This window comes from Macaca thibetana, chromosome 19 (genome assembly GCF_024542745.1).
Source record: "Macaca thibetana thibetana isolate TM-01 chromosome 19, ASM2454274v1, whole genome shotgun sequence".
NCBI lineage: Eukaryota > Metazoa > Chordata > Mammalia > Primates > Cercopithecidae > Macaca > Macaca thibetana.
Genome location: NC_065596.1, coordinates 29,489,528 through 29,516,299, shown reverse-complemented (window position 1 = coordinate 29,516,299; position 26,772 = coordinate 29,489,528). Strand labels below are relative to the sequence as shown.

The following is a 26,772-nucleotide window of genomic DNA, read 5'->3' as shown; positions in this document are numbered from 1 at the left end:
TAATTCTCTGTTTTGAAAAGGGGACTAACGTGATCTGATGTGTAATTTTAAAAGATCATGCGGGCTTCTATGGGAATGGGTTGAGGAGAAGAGGCACACAAGGTTGAAGATAGTGGAGTAGTTCAGGCAGAGGCGATGTGGAGACGCTGAATTTGGGTCATGGCTCAGTGCCACCTTCCTGGCCTGTCTGTGTCTCAGGCTCCAGAATAATTGGACTAAGTCTCTGTAGCTAAAGTCTCTGCCTATATGTGATCCATGTCTCATCCACACCTCCCTAAAACTTCTCAGTCTCCAACGGATAGACGAGAAAACATGAGGGTGGATTCTAGGGGGAAGTGACTTGTTCCAGAGCATAGTTTGAAAGTGGGGGAGGCCAGACGCAGTGGCTCATGCCTGTAATCCCAGCACTTTGGGAGGCTGAGGTGGGTAGATCATTTGAGGTCAGGAGTCCAAGAGCAGCCTGGTCAACATAGTGAAATCCTGTCTCTACTAAAAATACAAAAATTAGCTGGGTGTGGTGGTGTGTGCCTGTAATCTCAGCTACTCGGGAGGCAGGAGAATCATTTGAACCTGGGAGGCGGAGGTTGCCATGAGCCGAGATCATGCCACAGCACTCCAGCTTGAGCTACAGAGCAAGACTCTGTCTTTTTTTTTTTTTTTTTTTTTGAGACGGAGTCTTGCTCTGTCGCCCAGGCTGGAGTGCAGTGGCCGGATCTCAGCTCACTGCAAGCTCCGCCTCCCGGGTTTACGCCATTCTCCTGCCTCAGCCTCCCGAGTAGCTGGGACTACAGGCGCCCACCACTTCGCCCGGCTAGTTTTTTGTATTTTTTAGTAGAGACCCGGTTTCACTGTGTTAGCCAGGATGGTCTCGATCTCCTGACCTCGTGATCCGCCCGTCTCGGCCTCCCAAAGTGCTGGGATTACAGGCTTGAGCCACCGCGCCCGGCCAAGACTCTGTCTTAAAAAAAAAAAGAAAGAGAGAGAGAGAAAAGAAAAGAAAGCAGGGGAGTCCGGAATCTATGTCAGCACAACCACCATACTTGTAATAGAAGTAAGGCTTCTATTCTATTCTATTATGTTCAGAGGGTTTCCAGCTCTCCTTCTTATCCACTCCATCACCCCAAACATGTGTCTCTGTATCTCTGTCTCTCCTCTCTCTCTGGGTCTTTCTCCTGTGCCTCCACCCCACTCCCAGGCTCAAGTGATCCTCCCTCCTCAGCCTGCTGAGTAGCTGGGACTACAGGCATGCGCCACAACATCCGGTTAATTTTTATTCTTTTAGTAGAGACGGGGTTTCGTCATGTTACCCAAGCTGGTCTCAAACTCCTGGAATCAAGTGATCCACCCGCCTTGGCCTCTCAGAGTGCTGGGATTACAGGCGTGAGCCATTGTGCCCAGCCTCACCCCACTCCCTTGATCCCTGCTCTATATCTCTGTTCTTCTCTCTCCAAATTTCTTTCTCTCTCTGGCTCTCTGTCCCCATCGTCACTGCCTTCATCTCTTTTTTCTGTTTCCCTTTACTCAGGCCCCTCCTCCTATCTCTCTCCCCAGGACAGCTCGGGGCTCCGTCTCTGGAAACGCCGCTGGTTCGTCCTCTCCGGCCATTGCCTCTTTTATTACAAGGGTCAGTGGTTGGCTGGCTTGGGGTGGGAGGGCCCCCCAACCTGCCCTTCTCTCTAGCGTCTTGGCCTCCTGATCCCTGTGTGATCCTTGACCTCAGCCCCTCTTTGCAGACAGCCGCGAGGAGAGTGTCCTGGGCAGTGTCCTGCTCCCCAGCTACAATATTAGGCCAGATGGGCCGGGAGCCCCCCGAGGGCGGCGCTTCACCTTCACCGTGAGTCCGTCCATCCGTGTTGTGCACCAGGCAATGGGAACTGGAGATGAGGGGGGTAGATCCAAGTCCTAACAAGCACTGGAGTATCCATTACTGGAGATAAAAGGTCTTGACAAGGGTCAATTGCATCCTCCTTTGATTTTGTTTTGGTTTGTTTTTTTGTTTTGTTGTTTTTTGAGACAGTCTCACTCTGTCACCCAGGCTGGAGTGCAGTGGTGCGATCTTGGCTCACTGCAACCTCCGCCTCCTGGGTTCAAAGGATTCTCCTGCCTCCGCCTCTGGAGTAGCTGGGATTACAGGTGCACGCCACCATGCCCGGCTCATTTTTTTATATTTTTAGTAGAGATGGGGTTTCGCCGTGCTGGCCAGGCTGGTCTCAAACTCCTGGCCTCAGTTGATCCGCCCACCTCAGCCTCCCAAAATGCTGGGATTACAGGTGTGAGCCACCACGCCTGGCCAGTTCTTTTCTCTCTTTTCTTTTCTTTTTTTCTTTTCTTTTCTCTCTCTCTCTTTCTCTCTCTCTCTTTCCTTCTCTTTCTCTCCCTTCCCTTCCCTCTTTCCCTCTTTACTTTCTTTCTTGACGGTCTTGCTCTGTCACCCAGGCTGGCGTGCAGTGACACAAAGTGCAGTCTTCCCGCCTCAGTCTCCCGGGTAGCTGGGACTACAGGTGCGCTCCACAACGTCCGGCTAATTTTTTGATTTTTTTGTAGAGACGGGGTTGGAAGGAGGTGGCGGGTGGGGGGGTCTCATTATGTTGCCCAGGCTGGTCTCAAACGATCCTCCCGCATCGGCCTCCCAAAGCACTGGGTTTACGGGAGTGAGCCACTGGCCCGGCCTGTCCTCCTTTTTACAAGGCCGGGGAGTCCGGATTCCAAGCCTTCTCTTCCCGCAGGCAGAGCACCCGGGCATGAGGACCTACGTTTTGGCCGCTGACACCTTAGAAGACCTGCGGGGCTGGCTACGAGCACTGGGCCGGGCCTCCCGTGCGGAGGGGGACGACTGGTGAGTAGAGGTCCAAGCCATGCTCCTGACCCTCCACCCTGAGTCAGTCTAATCACCCCAACTTCTCCCCTTTGGGGCCCTGCCCCCTTGAGTGTCCAATCACTAGTCTTCTAGTTAGGCGCCTCGTCTTCTAGGCCCCACCTCCAGGGAACTTTTCCAATCAGCAAAAGTCTTTCTCCTTTAAGCTCCGCCCACCACCTTGTCCGTCCCCGCTCCCCAGCCGACCCTTCAATCACGCACTCAGCTGTGCCCCAGGAATGATCAATGTTCCACACTCTCGGATTGGCTCCTTCTGAAGTCCCCTGAGCTGCCACCTAAACAATGGCAGGTAAAAGATAGTGTCAGGTTTTTAAAAAAATGTCAGACTATCTTAAGCTCTGACATGGCTTGCGCCAATTATCAGGCTGGAAACTGGACTACCTGGCTGAGTCTATCCCATATTCCGGGGCATTGGGTCCAGCAACCTGGATAGACGTTGTGGCCTGGCGCACAGGTCAGTTCCACATTGGAGGCCTCAGTTTCCCCGTCTGAAGAAGGGGACGATGATTTATAGTGCACAGCTTTCCTTTTTTGGGTGCATCCTTGTGTTCTTACCTGTGACAAGAGAATAAGGCTGTTATGAAGTTCGAAGGAGTGATATCTTATCTGTGTCCACTCGCTAGTGGGCAAACCAGATCACCCGCACGGCCCCAGCCCGGGGAGGGCCCTGGCGGCCCCGGTGGTCCCCCGGAGGTGAGCAGCGGGGAAGAGGGGCGCATCTCGGAATCACCGGAAGTGGCTCGACTCTCCAGAGGTCGTGGTAGACCCAGGCTGCTCACTCCCAGCCCCACAATTGACCTCCAGTCTGGACTCCAGATCCGGAGGGCAAGAAGCCCCGAGTGAGTAGGGAGGACACAGGTGGGGGCGTGGCCTAAGTGAAGGGCGGGGCCGGAAACTGGTTGGGGGCGGGCCTTAGCGCTTTCTGCCTGACTGTGTGTGACTTTCTGGGGCTCCCGTGCGGGGGTCACAGCCTGTCGGGGAGAACTGGAGGGGAAGATGCCACAAAGCGGACATTACTGAGAATTTGGACAGTAGAGGAGGATTCTACCCCAGAAGGACAGTAAGACACAGTGAAGTGAGACATGTCCTTGAGGCTGACTTGATGGGTAAGGAGGTGGATGGAGAGGGCTCTAGTTGACTCAGTTCCCCGATTCTCTCCTTCCCACAGCCTGTTCACCCCCCTCTCTCGCCCTCCCTCGCCTCTGAGCCTCCCCCGTCCCCGTTCTGCTCCTGCGCGGCGACCTCCTGCCCCCTCAGGAGACACAGCACCCCCTGCCCGACCTCATACCCCGCTGAGTCGCATTGATGTCCGACCTCCTCTGGATTGGGGCCCCCAACGCCAGACCCTCTCCCGACCCCCCACTCCCCGCCGAGGACCTCCCTCAGAGGCTGGGGGAGGAAAGCCCCCCAGGAGTCCCCAGCACTGGAGTCACGAGCCCAGAACACAGGTGAGCAGAGAGGTGAGAAGGAGGGGACTACATCTCCCATAAGGCCTCAGGGCTGTCTTTTCGTATTCTCAAGGCCATTGCTCCCTGGGTGTCACGGGTATTGTAGCCCGTAATGATCTCAGCTGGGCTCAGGTGAGAGAGAGCTTGAACCGTATTTCCCATCAGGCACCTGGGCTGTCTTTCTAGGCTGGTCTGCGGCCATTGCTTTTTTTTTTTTTTTTTTTTCTTTGAGATGGAGTCTTGCTCTGTCGCCAAGATTAGAGGTGTGTGGCACAATCTTGGCTCACTACAACCTCCGTCTTCCGGGTTCAGGCGATTCTCCTGCCTCAGCCTCCCAAGTAGCTGGGATTACAGGCACCCGCCACCACATCCGGCTGATTTTTGTATTTTTGGTATAGACGAGGTTTCCTCATGTTGACCAAGCTGGTCTGGAACTCCTGACTTCTGGTGATCCGCCCACCTCAGCCTCCCAAAGTACTGGGATTACAGGCGTGAGCCACCGCGCCTGGCCCAGCCATTGCTCTTTAAGCATCATGGGGATTGTAGTCCTGGATACTCCGTGCCAAGACAGTGCAGTGAGAGGTTTGCATCTCCCTTGTGTCCCCAGTTCACCTTGCAAGTTGGTTGCCTGCTGTTTTGTCTGAGCATAATGGGACTGTAGCTCAGAATATCCATAAGCTGACTGCAAATCTGAGAATGACAGCAGCAAATTCCGTCATCCCGTGGGGCTGTTTTGCCAGGCTGGTGCATTTATTATCACCCTCTGTGTCCCCACAGTGGCACACAGCTGGAGAGCAGGTAGTTGAGGAAGTTGAGAGGGCCCAGTTCTGAACCTCAAAATATCTCCTAAAGCACTTCAATTATGGACACGCCCACTCTATTATTTGTCACTAAGACATGCCGATTTCTAAACATCTCCATTTCAACATTCCTCCCAGGCACCCTCTGGCTCCTCCACTTATCTCCAGCTCCCCCCGCGGCCCCCTGGGACTCGGGCCTCCATGGTTTTATTGGTAGGTATCCTGGAGTACCCCGAATCTACCGGAGCCCCCTCCTTTCCTTTCTTCTCTATGAGGAATGTCATCTCCTGGCCTAGGGTGCCTAGAGAACCGTAGATATTTCAAAGCCCCTGGGTGGGTATTAGATTCCTGTGGTTGCTGTAACAAAGTGCATGGCTGAAAACAACAGGAATGGATTCTCTTCCGGTTCTGGAGGCCAGAGGCCTGGAGTCAAGGGATCAGCAGGGCTGTACGCCCACTGATGGCTCTAGGGAGGAGCTTTTATTGAGTCTCTCTTAGCTTCAGGTGGTTGCCAGCAATTCCTGGGGTTCTGTGGCTTTTTCTATGGCTACATCTTTGCCTCCATCATCCCATGGCCATCTTCCTTTGTGTTTTTGTTGCTGTCCATCTCCTCCTATTAGGACACCCCTATGACATCACTGTAACTTAACTTACATCCGCAAAAACCTCTTTCTTTCATTCTCTCTTTCTCTCCCTTTCTTTCTTTCTTTTCTTTTCTTTTCTTTCTTTCTTTCTTTCTTTCTTTCTTTCTTTCTTTCTCTCTTTCTCTTTTCCTTGCTTCCTTCTTTCTTCCTTTCTTTCCCTTCTTTCTTTCTCTCTCTTTCTTTTCCTTCCTTCCTCCCACCCTCCATCTATCTACTTTCTTTCTCTTTTCCTTCCTTCCTTCTTCCTTTCTTTACCTTCTTTCTCTCTCTCTTTCTTTTCCTTCCTCCTCCCTCCCTCCATCTTTCTTTCTCTCTCTCTTTCTTTTCCTTCCTCCTCCCTCCCTCCATCTTTCTTTCTTTCTCTCTCTCTCTCTCCCCCCTCCCCCTCCTTCCCTCCCTCCCTTCCTTCCTTCTTCCTTTCTTTACCTTCTTTCTCTCTTTCTTTCTCTCTCTCTTTCTTTTCCTTCCTCCTCCCTCCCTCCATCTATCTTTCTTTCTTTCTCTCTCTCTTTCTTTTCCTTCCTCCTCCCTCCCTCCATCTTTCTTTCTTTCTCTCTCTCTCTCCCCTTCCCCCTCCTTCCCTCCCTCCCTTCCTTCTTCTTCCTTTCTTTCCCTTCTTTCTCTCTCCCTCTCTTTTCCTTCCTTCCTCCCTCCCTCCATCTTTCTCTCTTTCTTTTCTGTCTTTTTTTTTTTTTTGAGATGGAGTCTCGCTCTGTCGCGCAGGCTGGAGTGCAGTGGCGCGATCTCAGCTCACTGCAAGCTCTGCCTCCCGGGTTCAAGCCATTCTCCTCCCTCAGCCTCCCGAGTAGCTGGAACTACAGGTGCCCACCACCTCGCCCGGCTAATTTTTTGTATTTTTCGGTGGAGACGGGTTTCACTGTGTTAGCTGAAGGGGTGGCCTGCCCCTCCACACCTGTGGGCATTTCTCGTTAGGTGGAACGAGAGACTTGAGAAAAGAAATGAGACACAGAGACAAAGTATAGAGAAAGAAAAAGTGGGCCCAGGGGGCCAGCGCTCAGCATATAGAGGACCCACGCTGGCACGGGTCTCTGAGTTCCCTCAGTATTTATTGATCGTTATCTTTACCATCTTAGAAAAAGGGAAGTGACAGGATAATAGGATCATCGTAGGGAAAAGGTCAGCAGTAAGACATATGAATTAAGATCTCTGTGACATAAGTTTAAGGAAAAGTGCCTTGATATGCATATGTAAACATCTCCATAAATCTTTTTAGTGCATAAAGAGCAGCATTGTGCTAGCAAGTCCCACCTTTCGCCCTAAGGCGATTTTCTCCCATTTTAGTAAATAGAACATACAATCAAGTTTTACACCGAGATGTTCCACTGCCCAGGGACGGACGTGCAGGAGACAGATGCTTTTCTCTATCTCAATTGCCAAGAGGCCTTCTTTCCTCTTATACTAGTCCTCCTCAGCACAGACCCTTCACGGGTGTCAGCCTGGGGGACGATCAGGTCTTTCCCTTCCCACACGGCCATATTTCAGACTATCACATGGGGAGAAACCTTGGACAATACCTAGCTTTCCTAGGCAGAGGTCCCTGCGGCCTTGGCAGTGTACGTGTCCCTGGGTACTTGAGATTAAGAGAATGGCGATGACTTTTCACAAGCATACTGCCTTCAGGCACTTGTTTAACAAAGCACACCCTGCACAGCCCAAAATCCGTTAAACCTTGAGTCACCACAGCACATGTCTCTTGCAAGGACAAGGTTGGGGGTAGGGTCACAGATTAACAGCATCTCAAATATAGAACAAAATGGAGTCTCTGATGTCTACTTCTTTCTATGTAGACACAGTAACAGTCTGATCTCTCTTTTCCCCACATTAGCCAGGATGGTCTCGATCTCCCGACCTTGTGATCCACCTGCCTCGGCCTCCCAAAGTGCTGGGATTACAGGCGTGAGCCACCACGCCCGGCCCTTTATTTTATTCTTAATCATAAATAAAATGTCTTAACTTCTCCATTAATTATAATATTTGCCATGGCTATTTGATCAAAAGCCCATTATTGATCTTTCTGAAGCCAAGAATCTGGTAGTTGGTCTACTGAAGTCTGCTAATGCTTAGAAGGAAGCTGATAAGGAGAGGGGTCGCTAGGCTTGGTGGCTCATGCCTATAATCCCAGGACATCGGGAGGCCAAGGCAGGAGGATGGTTGAGATCAGGAGTTCAAGACTGGTCTAGGTGACATAGTGAGACCCCAGCCCTACAAACAAACAAACAAGCAAACAAAAAACCTTAGCCGGCACTGGTGGCTGGCACCTGTTGTCACAGCTACTCGGGAGGCTGAGGTGGGAGGATCCTTTGAGCCTAAGAGTTCAAGGCTGCAGTGAGTCATGATCATGCCACTGCACCCCAGCCCGGGTGACAGACCTTGCCTCAAAAAAAAAAAAAAAGCCAGGCATGATGGTCATGCCTATAATCCCAGCACTTTGGGAGGCTGAGGCAGGAGGATTGCTTGAGCCCAGGAGTTTGAGATCAGCCTGGGCAACATGGCAAAACCCCATCGCTACCAACAACAACAACAACAACAATTTTAAAACTACAAAAATAAGCCGGGCATGGTGTGTGCACCTGTGGTCCCAGCTACTCAGGAGGCTGAAGTGGGAGGATTGCTTGAGCCCAGGAGGTTGAGGCTGCAGCAAACCATGATCGCATGACCGCACTCCAGCCTGGGTGACAGAGCAAGACCTTATCTCTTAATAAATAAATAAATAAATAGTGGGGTACCTATCAGTAGAAACAGGGCATGGCTCAGCACTGAGTTACAATGATGACCAGCCTATCCCCTTTGACCCCTGACTTTTCTCCCTCTCTTCAGCCGGGTCCTCCCCTGGAGTCAACTTTCCACCAAAGCTTGGAGACAGATGTAAGTTCTCACAATCCTTCCTGAGTTCCCAGAGTTGGGGAGAGAATGTTCTAGATGGTGGGAGGAGCAGCAGGGGAAGAGCCAGATCTGGACCATCAGTAGCTCCCGCTCTCCTTTCTCCAGACACTGCTGACCAAGTTGTGCGGGCAGGACCGGCTCCTGCGGAGGCTGCAGGAGGAGATAGACCAGAGGCAGGAGGAGAAGGTGCGAGGCCCTGGACCAAGGATGGGGTGCCTGGCCTCTCTGCCTGCCCTGAGCCCTCCTGACTGTGGAAGTCAGGATGCTGACTGAACGTCCGGGACGTGAGAGGACACCTTTTCTTTATTCTTGGGACTAGGCATGGCTTCCGAAGTCTAACCACCCTCTCTCGGTGCAGGAGCAACTAGAAGCAGCTCTGGAGTTGACCCGGCAGCAGCTGGGCCAAGCCACCAGGGAGGCTGGGGCTCCCGGGAGGGCCTGGGGTCGCCAGCGCCTCCTGCAGGACCGGCTGGTCAGTGTGAGGGCGACCCTCTGTCACTTGACTCAGGTGAGCACCTGGGAAGGGGCCCGCCCTCCTAGGAGGCCCCAGGACTATGCAAGTGGTTATGAAGGGGACTTGCCGCAGAGGGCTCATAGGAAGATCGTTCTTCAGAAATCTACACTCCAAATTTTATTTTATTATTTTTCTCTCTCCTCATTGTCTCGTAACCACTCTATTTTTTTAATTTTTTTTTTTGAGACGGAGTCTTGCTGTGTCGTCCAGGCTGGAGTGCAGTGGTGCCATCTCAGCTCACTGCAACCTCCGCCTCCCGGGTTCAAGCAATTCTCCCACCTCAGCCTCCCGAGTAACTGGGATTACAGGCACATGCCACCGCACCCGGCTTATTTCTGTATTTTTAGTAGAGATGGGGTTTGGTCATGTTGGCCAGGCTGTTCTCGAACTGCTAACCTCAGGTGATCAGCCTGCCTCAGCCTCCCGAAGTGCTGGGATTACAGGCATGAGCCACACTGTGCCCGGCCTTAAGTAGCTCTGAGAATTATTATATGTGATATGTGTAAATGAATGAATGAATGAATATTTAACACTTCAGGTACTTGGCACATGGTAAGCAATACTTAAGTGTCAGTTATAACTATTATCTGCAAAATGGAGACACTAATAGTAACTACCTCTTAGGAATTAAATGAGAGCTGAGAACGGTGCCTAGCCCATGGTCAATGCCCAATAAGTGTTAGCTGATATTATCATTGTTATTGTTGGTATTGTCAAGGAAGTTCCTGCTGCCGCAGGGTGAGTGGGTGCTATGGTTATTATTTTTTTTTTGAGACGGATTCTTGCTCTGTTGTTCAGGCTGGAGTGTAGCGCCCGGATCCAGGCTCACTGCAACCTCTGTCTTCCTGGTCAAACTGATTCTCCTGCCTCAGCCTCCCGAGTACCTGGGACTACAGGCCCTCGCCACCACTCCTGGCTAATTTTTGTATGTTTAGTAGAGACGGGGTTTCGCCATGTTGGCCAGGCTGGTCTCAAACTCCTGACCTCAAGTGATCCGCCCGCCTTGGCCTTCCAAAGTGCTGGGATTACAGAATTGAGCCACCGCTCCTGGCCTGGTGCTGTGGTCTTTTGACTGTCCAATGAATTCATTAGATCTGTAGACTCTGCTACCTAGGAGAGTGCAGAAGTAATCCTGGGGATTCAGGGAATGCTGTTACTTGTCTGTACTAGCAGTGCACTGGAATTGCAGGTTCCATACAGACTTTGGGGTTCCCAGTAGTCCAAGCAAAGAGGCCCATGGGAATTGTAGTCCATATGACCTCAGGACTCCAGGGACCAAGCTCCCTTACCTCCTTCTTAGCTGACAAATGATAGGGTAGGGAAGGATCTGGTGGGAGAGGGAGCTAACCTGTGTCTCCCCCTTTATGCAACCTGAGGAGCGAGAGAGGGTTTGGGACACATACAGTGGCCTGGAGCAGGAGCTGGGCACCTTAAGAGAGACCCTGGAGTACCTGCTGCACCTCGGTTCTCCCCAGGTAAATCCCTGCTTGGAGACCCCAAGACCCACCCCCAACTCCAAGTTCTGCCTGGAAGTCCTTTCAGCATTTAATCTCCGCCCACAGAATCGGAGCCCCCCTCAGTTCACCCTTACCCTGCTTTCTGTCCTTGCAATCTAAACCCCTTATTTTAGTTAAGATCATGCCCTTTAGGGTTTGTTTTCTTATTCTCTCATTTGAATTTTAATTAACCTTCAATTTTGAATGCCGTTTTCTCGAGCTGTTATCCAATTTCTGCCGTAAAGTTGTTTATTTGCTTGTTTGTTTTTGACACAGAGTCTCACTCTGTCACCCAGGCAGGAGTGCAGTAGCACAATCTTGGTGCACTGCAACCTCCACCTCCCAGGTTCAAGTTATTCTCCCACCTCAGCTGCCCAAGTAGCTAGGGCTACAGGCACATGCCACCACATCTGGCTACTTTTTATATTTTTAGTAGAGACATGTTGGTCAGGCTGATCTTGAACTCCTGCCCTCAAGTGATCTGCCTGCCTTAGCCTCCCAAAGTGCTGGGATTACAAGCATGAGCCACTGCGCCACGCCTAATTTCTGCTGTAAAGTTGGCTATAATTTTACAACATTCCTCTTTTTTTTTTTCCTTTGAGACGGAGTTTAACTCTTGTTGCCCGGGCTGGAGTGCAATGGCACGATCTCAGCTCACCGCAGCTTCCGCCTCCCGGGCTCAAGTAATTCACCCACCTCAGCCTCCCCAGTAACTGGGATTACAGGCGCCTGCCACTACACCTGGCTAATTTTGTATTTTTAGTAGAGACGGAGTTTCTCCATGTTGGTCAGGCTGGTCTTGAACTCCAGACCTCAGGTGATCCGCTGCCTCGGCCTCCAAAAGTGCTGGGATTACAGGCGTGAGCCACCGTGCCCGGCCTACAACATTCTTTTTAAAAAATGTATTGTGAGTACATAGCAGATGAATATATTTATGGAGTACATAAGGTATTTTGGTACAGGCATGCAATGTATAATAACCCCATCATGGAAAATGGGGCGTCCATCCCTTCAAGCATTTATCTTTTGTGTTACAAACAATCCAGTATACTCTTTTTTTATTTTTATTTTTATTTTTTTGAGACAGAGTCTTGCTCTATTGCCCAGGCTGGAGTGCAATGGCACAATCTCGGCTCACCACAACCTCCACCTCCCAGGTTCAAGCGATTCTCCTCCCTCAGCCTCCCAAGTAGCTGGGATTACAGACGCCCGCCACTACGCCCGGCTAACTTTTCTATTTTTGGTAGAGATGGGGTTTCAACATATTGGTCAGGCTGGTCTTGAACTCCTGACCTCAGGTGATCCGCCCACCTCGGTCTCCCAAAGTGCGGGAATTACCAGAGTGAGCCACTGCGCCCGGCCTACTATTTTATTTTTATTTTATTTATTTTATTATGGTTTCTGAGATGGAGTCTCGCTTTGTTGCCCAAGATAGAGTGCAATGGCACAATCTCAACTCACCGCAACCTCCGCCTCCCAGGTTCAAGCAATTCTCCTGCCTCAACCTCCTGAGTAGCTGGGATTACAGGCATGTGCCATCATGCCCAGCTAATTTTGTAGTTTTAGTAGAGACAAGATTTCTCCATGTTGGTCCAGCTGGTCTTGAACTCACAACCTCAGGTGATACACCGGCCTCGGCCTCCCAAAGTGCTGAGATTACAGGCGTGAGCCACCGCACCCAGCCCTTCTTTTATTTTTTATTTTATTTACTTATTTATTTTGAGATGGAGTCTTGCTCTGTCTCCAGGCTAGAGTGCAGTGACACAATCTCAACTCACTGCAACCTCCGCCTCCCAGGTTCAAGCAATTCTCCTGCCTCAGCCTCCCAAGTAGCTGAGACTGCAGGTGTGCGCCACCATGCTCAGCTAATTTTTGTATTTTTAGCAGAGACGGGGTTTCACCATGTTGGCCAGGATGGTCTAGATCTCTTGACTTCATGATCTGCCCGCCTCGGCCTCCCAAAGTGCTGGGATTATAGGCGTGAGCCACCACGCCTGGCCAATGCCTTTTGTTTTAATGCCTACTTTCAGCCCCTCTATTTATTTATTTATTTATTTATTTTATTTTTTTTTTTTTTTTGAGACGGAGTCTGGCTCTGTTGCCCAGGCTGGAGTGCAGTGGCTAGATCTCAGCTCACTGCAAGCTCCGCCTCCCAGGTTTAAGCCATTCTCCTGCCTCAGCCTCCGGAGTAGCTAGGACTACAGGCGCCCGCCACCTCGCCCGGCTAGTTTTTTGTACTTTTTTTTTTTTTTTTGAGACGGAGTCTCGCTCTGTCGCCCAGGCTGGAGTGCAGTGGCGCGATCTCGGCTCACTGCAAGCTCCGCCTCCCGGGTTCACGCCATTCTCCTGCCTCAGCCTCCCGAGTAGCTGGGACTACAGGCGCCCACAACCGCGCCCGGCTAATTTTTTTTTGTATTTTTAGTAGAGACGGGATTTCACCGTGGTCTCGATCTCCTGACCTTGTGATCCGCCCGCCTCGGCCTCCCAAAGTGCTGGGATTACAGGCGTGAGCCACCGCGCCCGGCCTTTTTTTTTTTTTTTTTTTTTTGTTGAGACAGAGTCTCCCTTTGTCGCCCAGACTGGAGTGCAGTGGCCGGATCTCAGCTCACTGCAAGCTCCGCCTCCCGGGTTCACACCATTCTCCTGCCTCAGCCTCCCGAGTAGCTGGGACTACAGGTGTCCGCCACCTCGCCCGGCTAGTTTTTGTATTTTTTAGTAGAGACGGGGTTTCACCGTGTTAGCCAGGATGGTCTCGATCTCCTGACCTTGTGATCCGCCCGTCTCGGCCTCCCAAAGTGCTGGGATTACAGGCTTGAGCCACCGCGCCCGGCCAGTTTTTTGTACTTTTTAGTAGAGAAGGGGTTTCACCGTGTTAGCCAGGATGGTCTTGATCTCCTGACCTCGTGATCCGCCCGTCTCGGCCTCCCAAAGTGCTGGGATTACAGGCTTGAGCCACCGCGCCCGGCCTATTTATTTATTTATTTATTTTATTTTATTTTTTTTTTGAGACGGAGTCTGGCTCTGTCGCCCAGGCTGGAGTACAGTGGCCGGATCTCAGCTCACTGCAAGCTCCGCCTCCCGGGTTCACGCCATTCTCCTGCCTCAGCCTCCCGCCTAGCTGGGACTACAGGCGCCCGCCACCTCGCCCGGCTAATTTTTTTTTGTATTTTTTAGTAGAGACGGGGTTTCACTGGGTTATCCAGGATGGTCTCGATCTCCTGACCTCGTGATCCGTCCGTCTCGGCCTCCCAAAGTGCTGGGATTACAGGCTTGAGCCACCGCGCCCGGCCTATTTATTTTTTATGAGATGGAGTCTCGCTGTGTTGCCTAGGCTGGAGTGCAGTGGTGCAATCTCGGCTCACTGCAACCTCCGCCTCCCGGGTTCAAGCAATTCTCCTGCCTCAGCTTCCTGAGTAGCTGGGACTACAGGTGCCCGCCACCACGCCCAGCTAATTTTTGTATTTTTAGTAGAAACGGGGTTTCACTGTTTGTTAGGCTGGTCTCGAACTCCTGACCTTCTGATGTGCCCGCCTCAGCCTCCCAAAGTGCTGGGATTACAGGTGTGAGCCACCACGCCTGGCCAATGCCTTTTATTTTAATACCTACTTTCAGATCCAGAGCTGCTCTCTCCCCTGGTTCTAAATCTCTCCTCTGAAGTCATTCTCTCACTAGCAAAGATCCAACCCTCACCCTTTCTTCCATCTTGCAAGTTCATCTCTTGCATCCCGCATCCTGACTTTTGCTGTTAAATTTATCCTCTGGAGTTACAGTTCTAAACCCTTTCCCTTAGTGCAAGCTCTGCTCCTAAAATATAAACCTCATTGCTTAGCCTCAGACCTGCTTCTTCATTCTAAGTCTAGCCATCAAGTTATAAATCATGTATCTTTAAAAACATTGACACGGCCGGGCACGTTGGCTCACGCCTGTAGTCCCAGCACTTTGGGAGGCCAAGACAGGTGGATCACTTGAGGTCAGGAGTTCGAGACCAACCTGACGAACATGGTGAAACCCTGTCTCTACTAAAAATACAAAAATTTGCTGTGTGTGCTGGTGCACGCCTGTAGTCCCAGCTACTCAGGAGGCTGAGGCACGAGAGAATCGCTTGAACCTGGGAGGCACAGGTTGCAGTAAGCCGAGATTGCGTGCCACCATACCACTGCACTCTAGCCTGGGCGACAGAGGGAGACTTGGTCTCAAAAAAAAAAAAAAAAAAAAAAAAAAAAAAAAAGGTCGGGCGCGTTGGCTCACGCCTGTAATCCTAACACTTTGGGAGGCTGAGGTGGGCAGATTGCCTGAGTTCAGGAGTTTGAGACCCACCTCGGCAACACAGTGAAACCCCGTCTCTACTAAAATACAAAAAATTAGCTGGGTGTGGTGGCGTGCATCTGTAGTCCCAGCTACTTGGGAGACTGAGGCAGGAGAATTGCTTGAACTTGGGAGGCGGAGGTTTCAGTGAGCCGAGATCACACCATTACACTCCAGCCTGGGTGACGGAGCGAGACTCTGTCTCAAAACAAAAAACAAAGAAACAACAACAAAAAAACAAAAACAGAATCAACACCTAAGCAGGGCATGGTGGCGTGGGCCTGTGGTCCCAGCTACTCGGGAGGCTGAGGTGGAAGGATTGTTTGAGCCCAGGAGTTTGAGTGTACAATGAGCTATGATTGCACCACTGCACTCCAGCCTGGGTTACAGAAAAAGGCCCTGTTTCAAAAAAGATCCCAAAACAGGCCAGGTGCAGTGGCTCATGCCTGTAATCCCAATCCCAGCACTTTGGGAGGCCAAGGTGGGCGGATCACGAGGCCAGGAGTTCGAGATCAGCCGTTCGAGATCAGCCTGACCAACATGGTGAAACCCTGTCTCTACTAAAAATACAAAAAAATTAGCTGGGCGTGGTGGCGCGCACCCGTAATCCCAGCTACTCAGGAGGCTGAGGCAGGAGAATCGCTTGAACCTGGGAGGCGGAGGTTGCAGTGAGCCGAGATTGTGCCACTGCACTCCAGCCTGGGTGACGGGGAGAGACTGCATCTTCCAAAAAAAAAAAAAAAGCATTGATGCCAGATGCATCTTCTTACTCTAAGCTTCTCCCACTTGATCCTAAAACGCAGACTTGCCAAAAACAGACCCATGCCAGGTGCAGTGGCTCATGCCTGTAATCCCAGCACTTTGGGAGGATGAGGCAGGTGGATCACCTGAGCCCAGGAGTTTGAGGCTAGCCCGGGCAACATGGTGAAACTCCGTCTCTACTAAAAATAAAAAAGAAAAAATTAGCCGGGCCTGGTGATGCAAGCCTGTGGTCCCAGTTAGTGAGGAGGCTGAGACGGAAGGATCGCTTGAGCCCAAGAGTTCGAGGATGCAGTGAGCTATGATCAAGTCATTGCACACCAGCCTGGGTGACAGAGGGAGAGACCCTCTCCAAAAACAAACAAAAAGAACAGACTCTCATATATTCGTATGGTCACCTATTTATAACAGATGTAACACAGTAAAACAACATAGAAAGAAAGGAGTTTTTTCTTTTTCTTTTTTTTTTCCTTTTCGAGACAGTGGCTTGCTCTGTCGCCCAGGCTGGAGTGCAGTGGTGCGATCTCAGTTCATTGCAACCTCCATCTCCTGGGTTCAAGCGATTCTCCTGCCTCAGCCTCCCGAGTAGCTGGGATCACAGACACCCACTACCACCCCTGGCTAATTTTTTTGTACTTTTAATAGATAGGGGGTTTCACCATGTTGGCCAGGTTGGTCTTGGACTCCTGATCTCAGGTGATCCACCCGCCTCGGCCTCCCAAAATGCTGGGATTACAGGCGTGAGCCACCATGCCTGGCCAAAAGACAGCTTTTTCAATTCATCTAGATAACCACATGGAAAAAAAAAATACCAACTCCATAAATATAGCCCAGCTGATTTCAGACCTTTGCAGGGGCCTATTAGCTGAAACCCTCCTGCGTTTTCCCACCTTTAAGTAACAAATTCCTTTCCTCCCCACAGGACAGAGTGTCCGCTCAGCAGCAGCTGTGGATGGTGGAAGACACGCTGGCAGGTCTGGGTGGCCCCCAGAAACCGCCCCCACACCCTGAGCCTGACTCCCCATCTCCCGTGCTCCAGGGCGAGGAGTCCTCAGAGAGGGAGGTAAGATGCACACAACTCTCTCTCCACCCCTACCTTTCTGTCCCACCTGTCCTTGGCTCAGTCTATTCCCCACCCACCTCTTTAATTCTTCCTTGATCAGCTAACCCATCTCGCGCAAGTGTCCTTATTTCTGGAAGCCTTTGTTTTTCTTTGGTTTTTGGGTGTTTTTTTTTTTTTTTTTTTTTTTTTGAGACAGAGTCTTACTCTGTCACCCAGGCTAGAGTCCAGTGGTGCGATCTTGGCTCACTGCAACCTCCGCCTCCTGGGTTCAAGTGATTCTCCTGCCTCAGCCTCCGAAGTAGCTGGGATTACAGGCGCCCACAACCAAGCCTGGCTAAGTTTTGTATTTTTAGTAGAAACGGAGTTTCACCATGTTGGCCAGGCTGGTCACGTACTCCTGGCCTCAAGTAATCCGACTGCCTCGGCCTCCCAAAGTGTTGGGATTACAGGCTTGAGCCACCTCACCCAACCAGGATATTTTTTAAAGCCTGTTGCCCAGGCTGGAGTGCAGTGGCTCGATCTCGGCTCACTGCAAGCTCCACCTCCCGGATTCACGCCATTCTCCTGCCTCAGCCTCCCGAGTAGCTGGGACTATAGGCGCCCACCACCACGCCCAGCTAATTTTTTTTTTTTTTTTGTATTTTTAGTAGAGATAGGGTTTCACCGTGTTAGCCAGGATGGTCCCGATCTCCTGACCTTGTGATCCGCCTGCCTCGGCCTCCCAAAGTGCCGGAGGATTACAGGCGTGAGCCACTGCGTCCGGCCTTAAAAAGTTTTTGTAGGAAAGGGATCTTGCTTGTTGACCAGCTGGTCTCTAGCTCCTGGCCTCAAGTGATCCTCCCACCTTGGCCTCTCAAAGGGCTGAGATTACAAGCACAAGTCTCCGTGCTCAGATCTGGTTTATAGTATTTTTTTTTTTTTTTTTGAGACAGAGTCTTGCTCTGTCACCCAGGCTGGAGTGCAATGGTGCGATCTCAGCTCACTGCACCCTCCAACTCCTGGGTTCAAGTGATTCTTCTGCCTCAGCCTCCTGAGTAGCTGGGATTACAGGCACCTGCCACCATGCCTGGCTAATTTTTGTATTTTTAGTAGAGACGGGGTTTCACCATGCTGGACTAAGCTGGTCTTCAACTCCTCAGGTGATCTGCCTGCCTCGGCCTCCCAAAGTGCTGGGATTACAGGCATGAGCCACTGTGCCCGGCCTGGTTTATAGTCTTAATCCTATTCAGACTGTATTCCAATTCCTAAATGCTTGCAACATGTTAATAATAATAATAATAATGATCATGATCGTCATTATCCCCCTTTTCTAATCCCCGCAGAGCCTGCCAGAGTCCTTGGAACTGAGCTCCCCTAGGTCCCCCGAGACTGACTGGGGACGGCCTCCTGCAGGCGACAAAGACCTGGCCAGCCCTCGCTTAGGTGAGCATCCTGGTCGGGTGGGACTTTACAGAAATTCCCGTCCTCACCAAGTCCCGTTCTGTCTTTCCAGGTCTTGGGTCTCCGAGGGTCTCCCGGGCTTCCAGCCCTGAGGGTCGCCACCTCCCTTCCCCACAGCTGGGAACCAAGGTAGGCTGTAGGTCCATCTTGTAATCCTTGCATCTGACCATCAGGGACCCTCACACTTCTGGGAAACAGCTAGTAACAGAGCCTTCTAAGGCCACACTCAGAGCAGAGAGAGCACTGCTTGTTAAGAGCATTGAGATTGATTTTTGTCTCTGTTGCTTCTAAGCCATGTGACTTTGGGTCAGTTATTAAACCTCTCTGTGCCTCCACTTTTTCATCTCTAAAATGGAGCTAAAAGCAGAACCTACCACCTAGGGCTGACACAAAGATGAAAACTAGATGAATGAGGCCAGGTGTGGTGGCTCACGCCTGTAATCCCAGCACTTTGTCAGGAGTTCGAGACCAGCCTGGCTAACGTGGTGAAACCCCGTCTTTACTAAAAGTACAAAAATTAGCCTGGCATGGTGGTGGGCACCTGTAATCCCAGCCACTTGGGAGGCTGAGGCAGGAGAATTGCTTGAACTCAGGAGGCAGAGGTTGCAGTGAGCTGAGATTGCACCATCGCACTCCAGCCTGTGTGGCAAGAGCAAAAACTCTATCTTAAAAAAAAAAAAAAAAAAAAAAAAAAAAAAAGACTCCCTGAGTGGAACAGAATGCTGATTTCATGTGGCCCTGAAGTTCAGAAATTAGTGGACTTCCAGCGCAGGAATGTTTAGGAATTGGTTGACATTAAGCTGTGGAAGCGCTGTGCTCTGTGTCTGTTGCTGATTGGCTGGTGTTCAGAAGCATGGAGCTATCACTGATTGGCTGATTTTCAGAAGTACGGATCCATCACTGATTGGCCAGCCTGCAGAAGCATGTGAACGTCACTGATTGGCTGATTTTCAGAAGCTTGGTTCCATCGCTGATTGGCTGGCTTTCAGAAGCCTTTGGGGTACCTGTTGGGATTATTTGATCACATAGATATAAAAGCACTTCTTGGGGTAGGGAACGGTGGCTCGTACCTGTAATCCCAGCACTTTGGGAGGCCAAGGCAGGCAGGTCATCTGAGGTCAGGAGTTCAAGACCAGCCTGGCCAACTTGGTGAAAACCCTGTCTCTACAAAAATACAAAAATTAGCTGAGTGTGATGGCGGGTGCCTGTAATCCCAGCTACTTGGGAGGCTGAGGCAGGAGAATCACTTGAACACAGGAGGCAGAGGTGGCAGAGACCCAAGATTACACCACTGCACTCCAGCCTGGGCAACAGAGCGAGACTCTATCTCAATAATAATAACAACAATAATAATAAATAAGTAAAAGCATTTCTTGGCCGGTGGTGTTGGCTCATGCCTGTAATCCCAATACTTTGGGAGGCCAAGGTAGGTGGATCATTTGAGCCCAGGCGTTGAAGACCAGCCTGGCTAATATAGCCATCTCTACAAAAAAAAATAAAAAGCTAGCTGTGGCTGGGTGAAGTGGCTCACGCCTGTAATCCCAGCACTTTGGGAGGCCGAGGTGGGTGGATCACCTGAGGTCAGGAGTTCAAGAGCACACTGGCCAACATGGCAAAACCCCATCTCTACTAAAAATACAAAAATTAGCCGGGTGTGGCAGCGCGCACATGTAATCCAAGTTACTTGGGAGGCTGAGACAGGAGAATCGCTTGAACCTGGGTGGCAAAGGTTGCAGTGAGCCAAGATCGCGCCACTGCCCTTCAGCCTGGGTGACAGAGCAAGACTCCATTTCAAAAAATAAAAAAATAAAAAGCTGTGCGTGGTGGTGTCCAGCTGTGGTCCCAGCTACTTGGGAGTTTGAGATGTGAGGATTGCTTGAATCCAGGAGGTCAAGGCTGCAGTGAGCCATAATTGCACCACTGCACTCCAGCCTGGGCAACAGGGAAACCATGTCTAAAAAAAAAAAAAAAAAAAAAGGCCGGGAGCGGTGGCTCAAGCTTGTAATCCCAGCACTTTGGGAGGCCAAGACGGGCGGATCACGAGGTCAAGAGATTGAGACCATCCTGGCTAACCCGGTGAAACCCTGTCTCTACTAAAAAATACAAAAAACTAGCTGGGCGAGGCGGCGGGCGCCTGTAGTCCCAGCTACTCGCGAGGTTGAGGCAGGAGAATGGCGTAAACCCGGGAGGCGGAGCTTGCAGTGAGCTGAGATCCGGCCACTGCACTCCAGCCTGGGCGACAGAGCGAGACTCCGTCTCAAAGAAAAAAAAAAAATGCATTTCTTGTGCTTACTTGTTATCATGGATACAAAGGCAATCAATCAAGCCTTTCCTAGGAAGATAGGAGAGGCACTTTTTGATTCTCAGTGGTTTGTCACGGGCATGGGTGATTGGAGCCTCCTGGGAACATCACTTTTCTTGGAACATACTCTTCCCTCACCCCAACCCCGTGGTTTCAGGGGCTGCCAAGGTCCAGAGCACAGGGGTGGACTAGTGAGTTCCAAGGATTTCAGGGCTTAGCAAAGAAAAAGCTATGACCGCCAGATGGCAGTAGCACACAGGAGCTTTATTTGGCAGACACTGACAGATTTGTCTATGGGGGAAGTCACACCCAGTGTGAGACACTCCAGAGGCAACTGTGTGAGGGTGAGGACCACTGCACAGGAGGGGAGGAAGGCAAGCTCCCAAGAGAGAGGGACTGGAGAAGGGGCTTACATCTGGGTGATGCCAGCCAGCAGTATGTAGAGGGTTCTCTGGATCAGAGAGCTCCAAAGAGCAGCGGGGGCTTGGGGCTCATCTTACCTATGGGTAGCAGATGTTGGGCACAGTCTCGGGGTATACAAAGCAGGCAGACTTTGCATGGCTGAAAAGATCTGCTTATTAAGACTGTGTTTAAAACAATTGGATGTGTAGAAATCTGAGTTTGCTGCTACCAAGCTTTTAGGCCAATGGTCTGGCCTGCTGTGAAGAAATTAACATTGGCCAGGCGCGGTGGCTCATGCCTGTATACCCAGCTACCTGAGAGACTGAGGCAGAGAATTGCTTGAACCCAGGAGGCAGAGGTTGCAGTGAGCAGAGATTGCGCTACTGCACTCCAGCCTAGGTGACAAAGTGAGACTCCGTCTCAAAAAAAAAAAAAAAAAAAAAGAAATTAGCAACATATACAGTGTAATATACAGTGGTGATATACAGTGGCCAGTGGCCATCATTTATATAAACGGGACTCAGGATTGCTCAAAGCAGAGGAAACTGCAGGGGCTGTTTCTACAATAAACACAGATCCATGCTATCTCGCTGGCATGTTTAACTGGAAGCTCCAGCAATGAGTGCTCTCTCTCTCTTTTCTTTTTACTTTTAGATATGGGGTCTTGCTCTGTCACCCAGAGTGGAGTACAGTGGCACGATCATAGCTCCCTGAAGCCTTGAACTCCTGGGCTTAAGTGATCCCCCTGCCTCAGCCTCTTGAGTAACTGATAGGCGTCCACCACCACATCTAACAAGTTTATGTTTTGTAGAGATGGGGTCTTGCTGTGTTGCCCAGACTGTTCTCAAACTCTTGGCCACAAGTGCTCCTCCCACCTCAGCCTCCCAAAGCTCTGGGATTATAGTCGCCTACCACTGCACCTGGTCTTTTCCCTCTCTCCTTGTTTAAGCAACATATATATATATTTTGAGACAGAGTCTCGCTCTGTCATCCAGGCTGGAGTGCAGTGGTGTGATCTCGGCTCACTGCAACCTCCACCTCCAGGGTTCAAGCAATTCTTCTGCCTCAGCCTCCCAAGTAACTAGGATTACAGGTGCCTGCCACCATGGCCAGCTAATTTTTGTATTTTTAGTAGAGATGGTATTTTGCCAAGCTGGTCTTGAACTCCTGACCTCAAGTGATCCTCTCGCCTCAGCCTCCCAAAGTGCTGGGATTACACGAGCCACTGTGCCTGGTCTAAGGGTTGGGTCTTGGGATGTTTCTCACCTCCTTAGGCCCCGGTGGCCCGGCCCCGAATGAGTGCCCAGGAGCAGCTGGAGCGGATGCGCAGAAACCAGGAATGTGGACGGCCCCTCCCTCGCCCGACCTCCCCGCGGCTCCTCACCCTGGGAAGGACACTGTCCCCAGCCAGACGCCAGCCTGATGTGGAGCAAAGGGTGAGGAGAGGAGGACTGGGGCTGGGCGGTGGGGTGGTAGTAGGTCCTCTTCGCCTACTTTGAGTCCCTTTCTGTAAAATGGAGATAATGCCTACCTCCTTACTCCAAGCTGGATTTCCAGATTTACCTCAGTTTGTACTTGTGCTAAAGTCAGCTTCCTGGCCTGGTTAGTGGTGGGTAGACAGGAGTGGCAGTGAGGGGAGGACAGTGGGTGGGGGCGGGGGGTCGCAGATCTGGATTGGAAGCCTAGTTTTTCTTCTCAGTTGCTATGTGTTGTCAACAGCAAGAAAGCAAAAAAAGAAAATGTAAGACAGCAAGAAAACTGATTTAATTCATGCCCTTTCAGTAGGGAGAACATCCCAGATCTGAGCATCAGAGTGTCTCAGATATCTCAGGATGGTTTCCCCTTAGATGTTTTCTTTTTTTGGCCGGGTGCGGTGGTTCACGCCTGTAATCCCAGCACTCTGGGAGGCCAAGGCGAGCGGATCACCTGAGGTCGGGAGTTCGAGACCAGCCTGACCAACGTGGAGAAACCCCGTCTCTACTAAAAATACAAAATCAGCTGGGCGTGGTGGCGCAAGCCTATAATCCCAGCTCCTCGGGAGGCTGAGGCAGGAGAATCACTTGAACCCAGGAGGTGGAGTTTGCAGTGAGCTAAGATTGTGCCATTGCACTCCAACTTGGGCAACAAGAGTGAAACTCCGTCTCAAAAAAAAAAAAAAAAAAAGGTGTTTTCTTTTTTCGAGGACGAGGTCTTGCTCTGTCTCTCAGGCTGGAGTGCAGTGGTGCGATCTCTACTCACTGCAACCTCCACCTCCTGGGTTCAAGTGATTCTCGTGCCTCAGCCTCCCGTGTAGCTGGGACTACAGGGATGCGCCACCACATCCAGCCAATTTTTGTATTTTTAGTAGAGACAGATTTTCACCACATTGGCCAGGCTGGTATCGAGATCCTGAGCTCAAGTGATCCTCCTGCCTTGGAAGGAGGTGCTAGGAATACAAGTGTGAGCTACTGCACCTGACCTCCCCTTAGATTTTTTTTTCTTTTTTTGAGATGGAGTCTCCCTTTGTTGCCCGTGCTGGAGTGTAGTGGCGGAATCTCGGCTCACTGCAACCCCTGTCTCCCAGGTTCAAACAATTCTCCTGCCTCAGCCTCCCAAGTAGCTGGGATTGTAGGCCCACGCCACCATACCCTGCTAATTTTTTTGTGTGTTTTTAGTGGAGATGGGGTTTCACCATACTGACCAGGCTGTTCTTGAACTCCTGACCTCAAGTGATCTACTCACCTTGGCCTCCCAAAGTGCTGGGATTACAGGTGTGAGCCACTGCACCTGGCCCCTTAGACTTTTATAGAAAGGATTTAGACAGTCACAGGGGGTGGTGGTGGAGGTTGGATTTCTGAACTCATGTGCTGCTTTATAGGAACACAGGTAAAGTTAAACATTGTCAGTCGCTGGGTGCTATGGCTTACCCCTGTAATCCCAGTACTTTGGGAGGCCGAGGCAGGAGTAAGAGACCAGCCTGGGCAACATAGCAAGACCTTGTCTCTACTAAAAATAAAAATAAAAATAATTAGCCAGGCATGGTGGTGTGAGCCTGAAGTTCTATTTACTCAGGAGGCTGAAGCAGGATTAGTTTGAGCCTGGGAGGTTGAGACTGCAGTGAGCTATGATCACGCTGCTGTACTCCATCCGTTCTAAAAAATGAATAAATAAAATAAATTTATTTTTATTTTTATTTATTTATTTTTTTTGAGACAGTGTCTCGCTCTGTCGCCCAGGCTGGAGTGCAGTGGCCGGATCTGAGCTCACTGCAAGCTCCGCCTCCCGGGTTTACGCCATTCTGCTGCCTCAGCCTCCCGAGTAGCTGGGACTACAGGCGCCCGCCACCTCGCCCGGCTAGTTTTTTGTATTTTTTAGTAGAGACGGGGTTTCACCGTGTTAGCCAGGATGGTCTCGATCTCCTGACCTCGTGATCCGCTTGTCTCAGCCTCCCAAAGGCTGAGATTACAGGCTTGAGCCACCGCACCCGGCCAATAAATTAATTTTTAAAAATTCAGTGCCTACGGAAGCATAGGAAAAACAAAACAAAACATTGCCAGTGTTTTTGGGCAATTTCATTCTCTTTTGGAGCCCCTTCACTTCACCCTCAAAATGAGAATGTGGGGCTTCCAGGTGAGGAGTTCTAATGCCCCAATTCCTTTCCAGCCTGTCGTAGGACACTCGGGAGCCCAGAAATGGCTCAGAAGCTCTGGGTCTTGGAGTAGGTAAGGAACTGGAGGGCGTATCAAGGGAGCAGGAAAAAAAAATTTGCATAAGCAAAGGGGAGTAGCATTATTATTGAAGTCTCCTGAATATGGAACTACAAATCGCAACCCTTCTAGATATGCTTACGTTCCCGGGGCATCTGAAACAAAACCGGAAAGCCCTAGATCCGTAGTGATATCTTTAGTTCCCCAAATTCCCTTGGTCAATAGCATAGCCTGCTTTTGCATCAAGGAAATTGGGTGGTAGTGATTTGCGAATGGACTACAAATCCCATAATGCATGTGGGCGGTATGAGGGCGGTGCCATGTTTAACATCTGTTAGAGACACGTGCTAGGAACTACAACTCCCAGAAGGGCACGCGCGGTACCCGGGTCCCCACTGTGCGAGCTGTTTAGTTTTTATTTTTATTTTTACTTTTGTTTTTTTTTTGTTTGTTTGTTTTGTTTGTTTGTTTTTTGAGATGGAGTCTTGCTCTGTCTCCCAGGCTGGAGTGCAATGGCACGATCTCAGTTCACTGCAACTTCCTCCTTCTGAGTTCAAGTGATTCTCCTTCCTCAGCCTCCCTAATAGCTGGGATTACAGGCGCCCATCACCATGTTTGGCTAACTTTTTTGTATTTTTTAGTAGAGACTGGGTTTCCCCATGTTGGCCAGAGTGGTCTCAAACTCCTGACCTCAAGTGATCCACCCGCCTTGGCCTCCCCAGGTGCTGGGATTACAGGGATGAGCCATCGCACCTGGACTGTTTTTTTTTTTAATTTTTAATTTTTGTTGGTACATAGTAGGTGTACATATATTTACGGGATAAATGAGATGTTTTGATACAGGCAGGCAATGTGAAATAAGCACGTCATGGGGAATAGAGTATCCATCCCCTTTCAAGGATTTACCCTTTGATGTATAAACAATCCAATTACACACTTTATTTTAAAATGTACAATTAAATTATTATTGACTATAGTCACTCTGTTGTGCTATCTAATAGTAGGTCTTATTCATCCTTTTCTTTTTGTACCAATTAACCCTCCCCACCTCTCCCCCATGTACACACCCCACCCCCAATCTTCTTTTTTTTTCTAGTCCAAGGAACACCACCCCTTACTTGCCGACTTCCGAAGGTCACCGGGAGCGGGTTCTCAGCCTCTCCCAAGCCCTGGCTACTGAGGCGTCGCAGTGGCACAGAATGATGACAGGTGACTGGCTGGGGATGTTGAACTTCTGGGTTTTAGGGAGGAGAAAGCTGGAGACCTGGAATCCCAGGTCCTGGAGAGGAGGGGTCTAGGGGCCGGTGGGAATTTTTTATGTTGGCGAGGAAAGAGTTGGGCAGAGTTTGGGAGTTTTAGGTCTCAGGCAAGAGTGGACTGGGTTCCGGGACACTTGGGAGGAGGGGAGGAAGAGGTCAGGGGGCGAGGAGAGGACCGACATCTGAGTCTGAAAGAGGTCTGGACTGGGGTGTCCAGACTCCTGGGTCTGAGGGAGGAGGGGCTGGGGGCCTGGACTCTTGGGTCTGAGGGAGGAGGGGCCTGGGAACCCGGAGTCCTGCTGCTGAAGTTTGCCATTCTTATGTCTCCCACTCATCCTCTCTAGGTGGAAATTTGGACTCCCGGGGAGACCCTCTTCCCCGTGTGCCGCTGCCTCCTTCGGACCCCACGCGCCAGGAGACCCCTCCCCCCAGATCTTCCCCGGTGGCTAATTCGGGTTCCACAGGGTTCTCTCGCCGAGGGAGTGGGCGTGGAGGAAGTCCCGCCCCCTGGGGGCCCACGTGGGATGCCGGGATCGCCCCTCCGCTCCTGCCCCAAGACGAGGGGGCGTGGCCTCTGCGAGTCACTCTGCTACAGTCCAGCTTCTAACCCGCCCAAACGTGGCAGCCAATCGGAGCGTGAGCACGTGGTCTGGAGGTACCGCCGGAGATCTGGGACCACTCAGGGCATCAGGGGCGTGGTCTGGTCCCCATCGCCCGCCTGGGAGGGAAATGGTTTCTATGGCCAAAGTTTGATTTTCTCAACACTGTCTAAATTTGGATTAAAACTTTGAACTTTTAGTCAATAGATTTGTTTCTGTCTGTTTGGGGTTGTTGCACTGGGGTCTCTGAGGGGCAGAGCCGGAGTCGTGCACTCC

General features: G+C 50.8%; 3 protein-coding genes across 5 annotated transcripts in view; 1 reads left to right on the top strand and 2 right to left on the bottom strand.

Moving 5' to 3' along the window:
* BAX (BCL2 associated X, apoptosis regulator) overlaps nucleotides 1-4,055 on the bottom strand; it is a 102,112-nt gene extending 98,057 nt beyond the window's left edge. The window contains exon 1 of the mRNA XM_050772528.1: nucleotides 4,052-4,055. The gene's annotated coding sequence lies outside the window, so the exon portion shown is untranslated. The remainder of the gene's footprint in view (nucleotides 1-4,051) is intronic.
* Nucleotides 1-26,695, top strand: part of PLEKHA4 (pleckstrin homology domain containing A4) — a 32,196-nt gene extending 5,501 nt beyond the window's left edge. For 2 of the 3 annotated variants that reach the window (XM_050772409.1, XM_050772408.1), the window contains 17 exons: nucleotides 1,552-1,624; nucleotides 1,734-1,834; nucleotides 2,727-2,836; nucleotides 3,499-3,714; nucleotides 4,044-4,323; nucleotides 5,262-5,336; nucleotides 8,606-8,653; nucleotides 8,777-8,857; nucleotides 9,030-9,179; nucleotides 10,562-10,660; nucleotides 16,668-16,808; nucleotides 18,131-18,230; nucleotides 18,301-18,377; nucleotides 22,227-22,388; nucleotides 24,595-24,653; nucleotides 25,735-25,847; nucleotides 26,242-26,695. In XM_050772409.1, the coding sequence (XP_050628366.1) occupies nucleotides 1,552-1,624; nucleotides 1,734-1,834; nucleotides 2,727-2,836; nucleotides 3,499-3,714; nucleotides 4,044-4,323; nucleotides 5,262-5,336; nucleotides 8,606-8,653; nucleotides 8,777-8,857; nucleotides 9,030-9,179; nucleotides 10,562-10,660; nucleotides 16,668-16,808; nucleotides 18,131-18,230; nucleotides 18,301-18,377; nucleotides 22,227-22,388; nucleotides 24,595-24,653; nucleotides 25,735-25,847; nucleotides 26,242-26,504 (2,148 nt within the window). In that variant the 3' untranslated portion in view covers nucleotides 26,505-26,695. Of the gene's footprint in view, nucleotides 1-1,551; nucleotides 1,625-1,733; nucleotides 1,835-2,726; nucleotides 2,837-3,498; nucleotides 3,715-4,043; nucleotides 4,324-5,261; nucleotides 5,337-8,605; nucleotides 8,654-8,776; nucleotides 8,858-9,029; nucleotides 9,180-10,561; nucleotides 10,661-16,667; nucleotides 16,809-18,130; nucleotides 18,231-18,300; nucleotides 18,378-22,226; nucleotides 22,389-24,594; nucleotides 24,654-25,734; nucleotides 25,852-26,241 lie in introns of those variants that run through there. The other variant, XM_050772410.1, reaches the window with a different exon arrangement.
* NUCB1 (nucleobindin 1) overlaps nucleotides 1-26,772 on the bottom strand; it is a 250,733-nt gene that overhangs the window by 61,160 nt on the left and 162,801 nt on the right. The gene's annotated exons all lie outside the window — the stretch shown is intronic.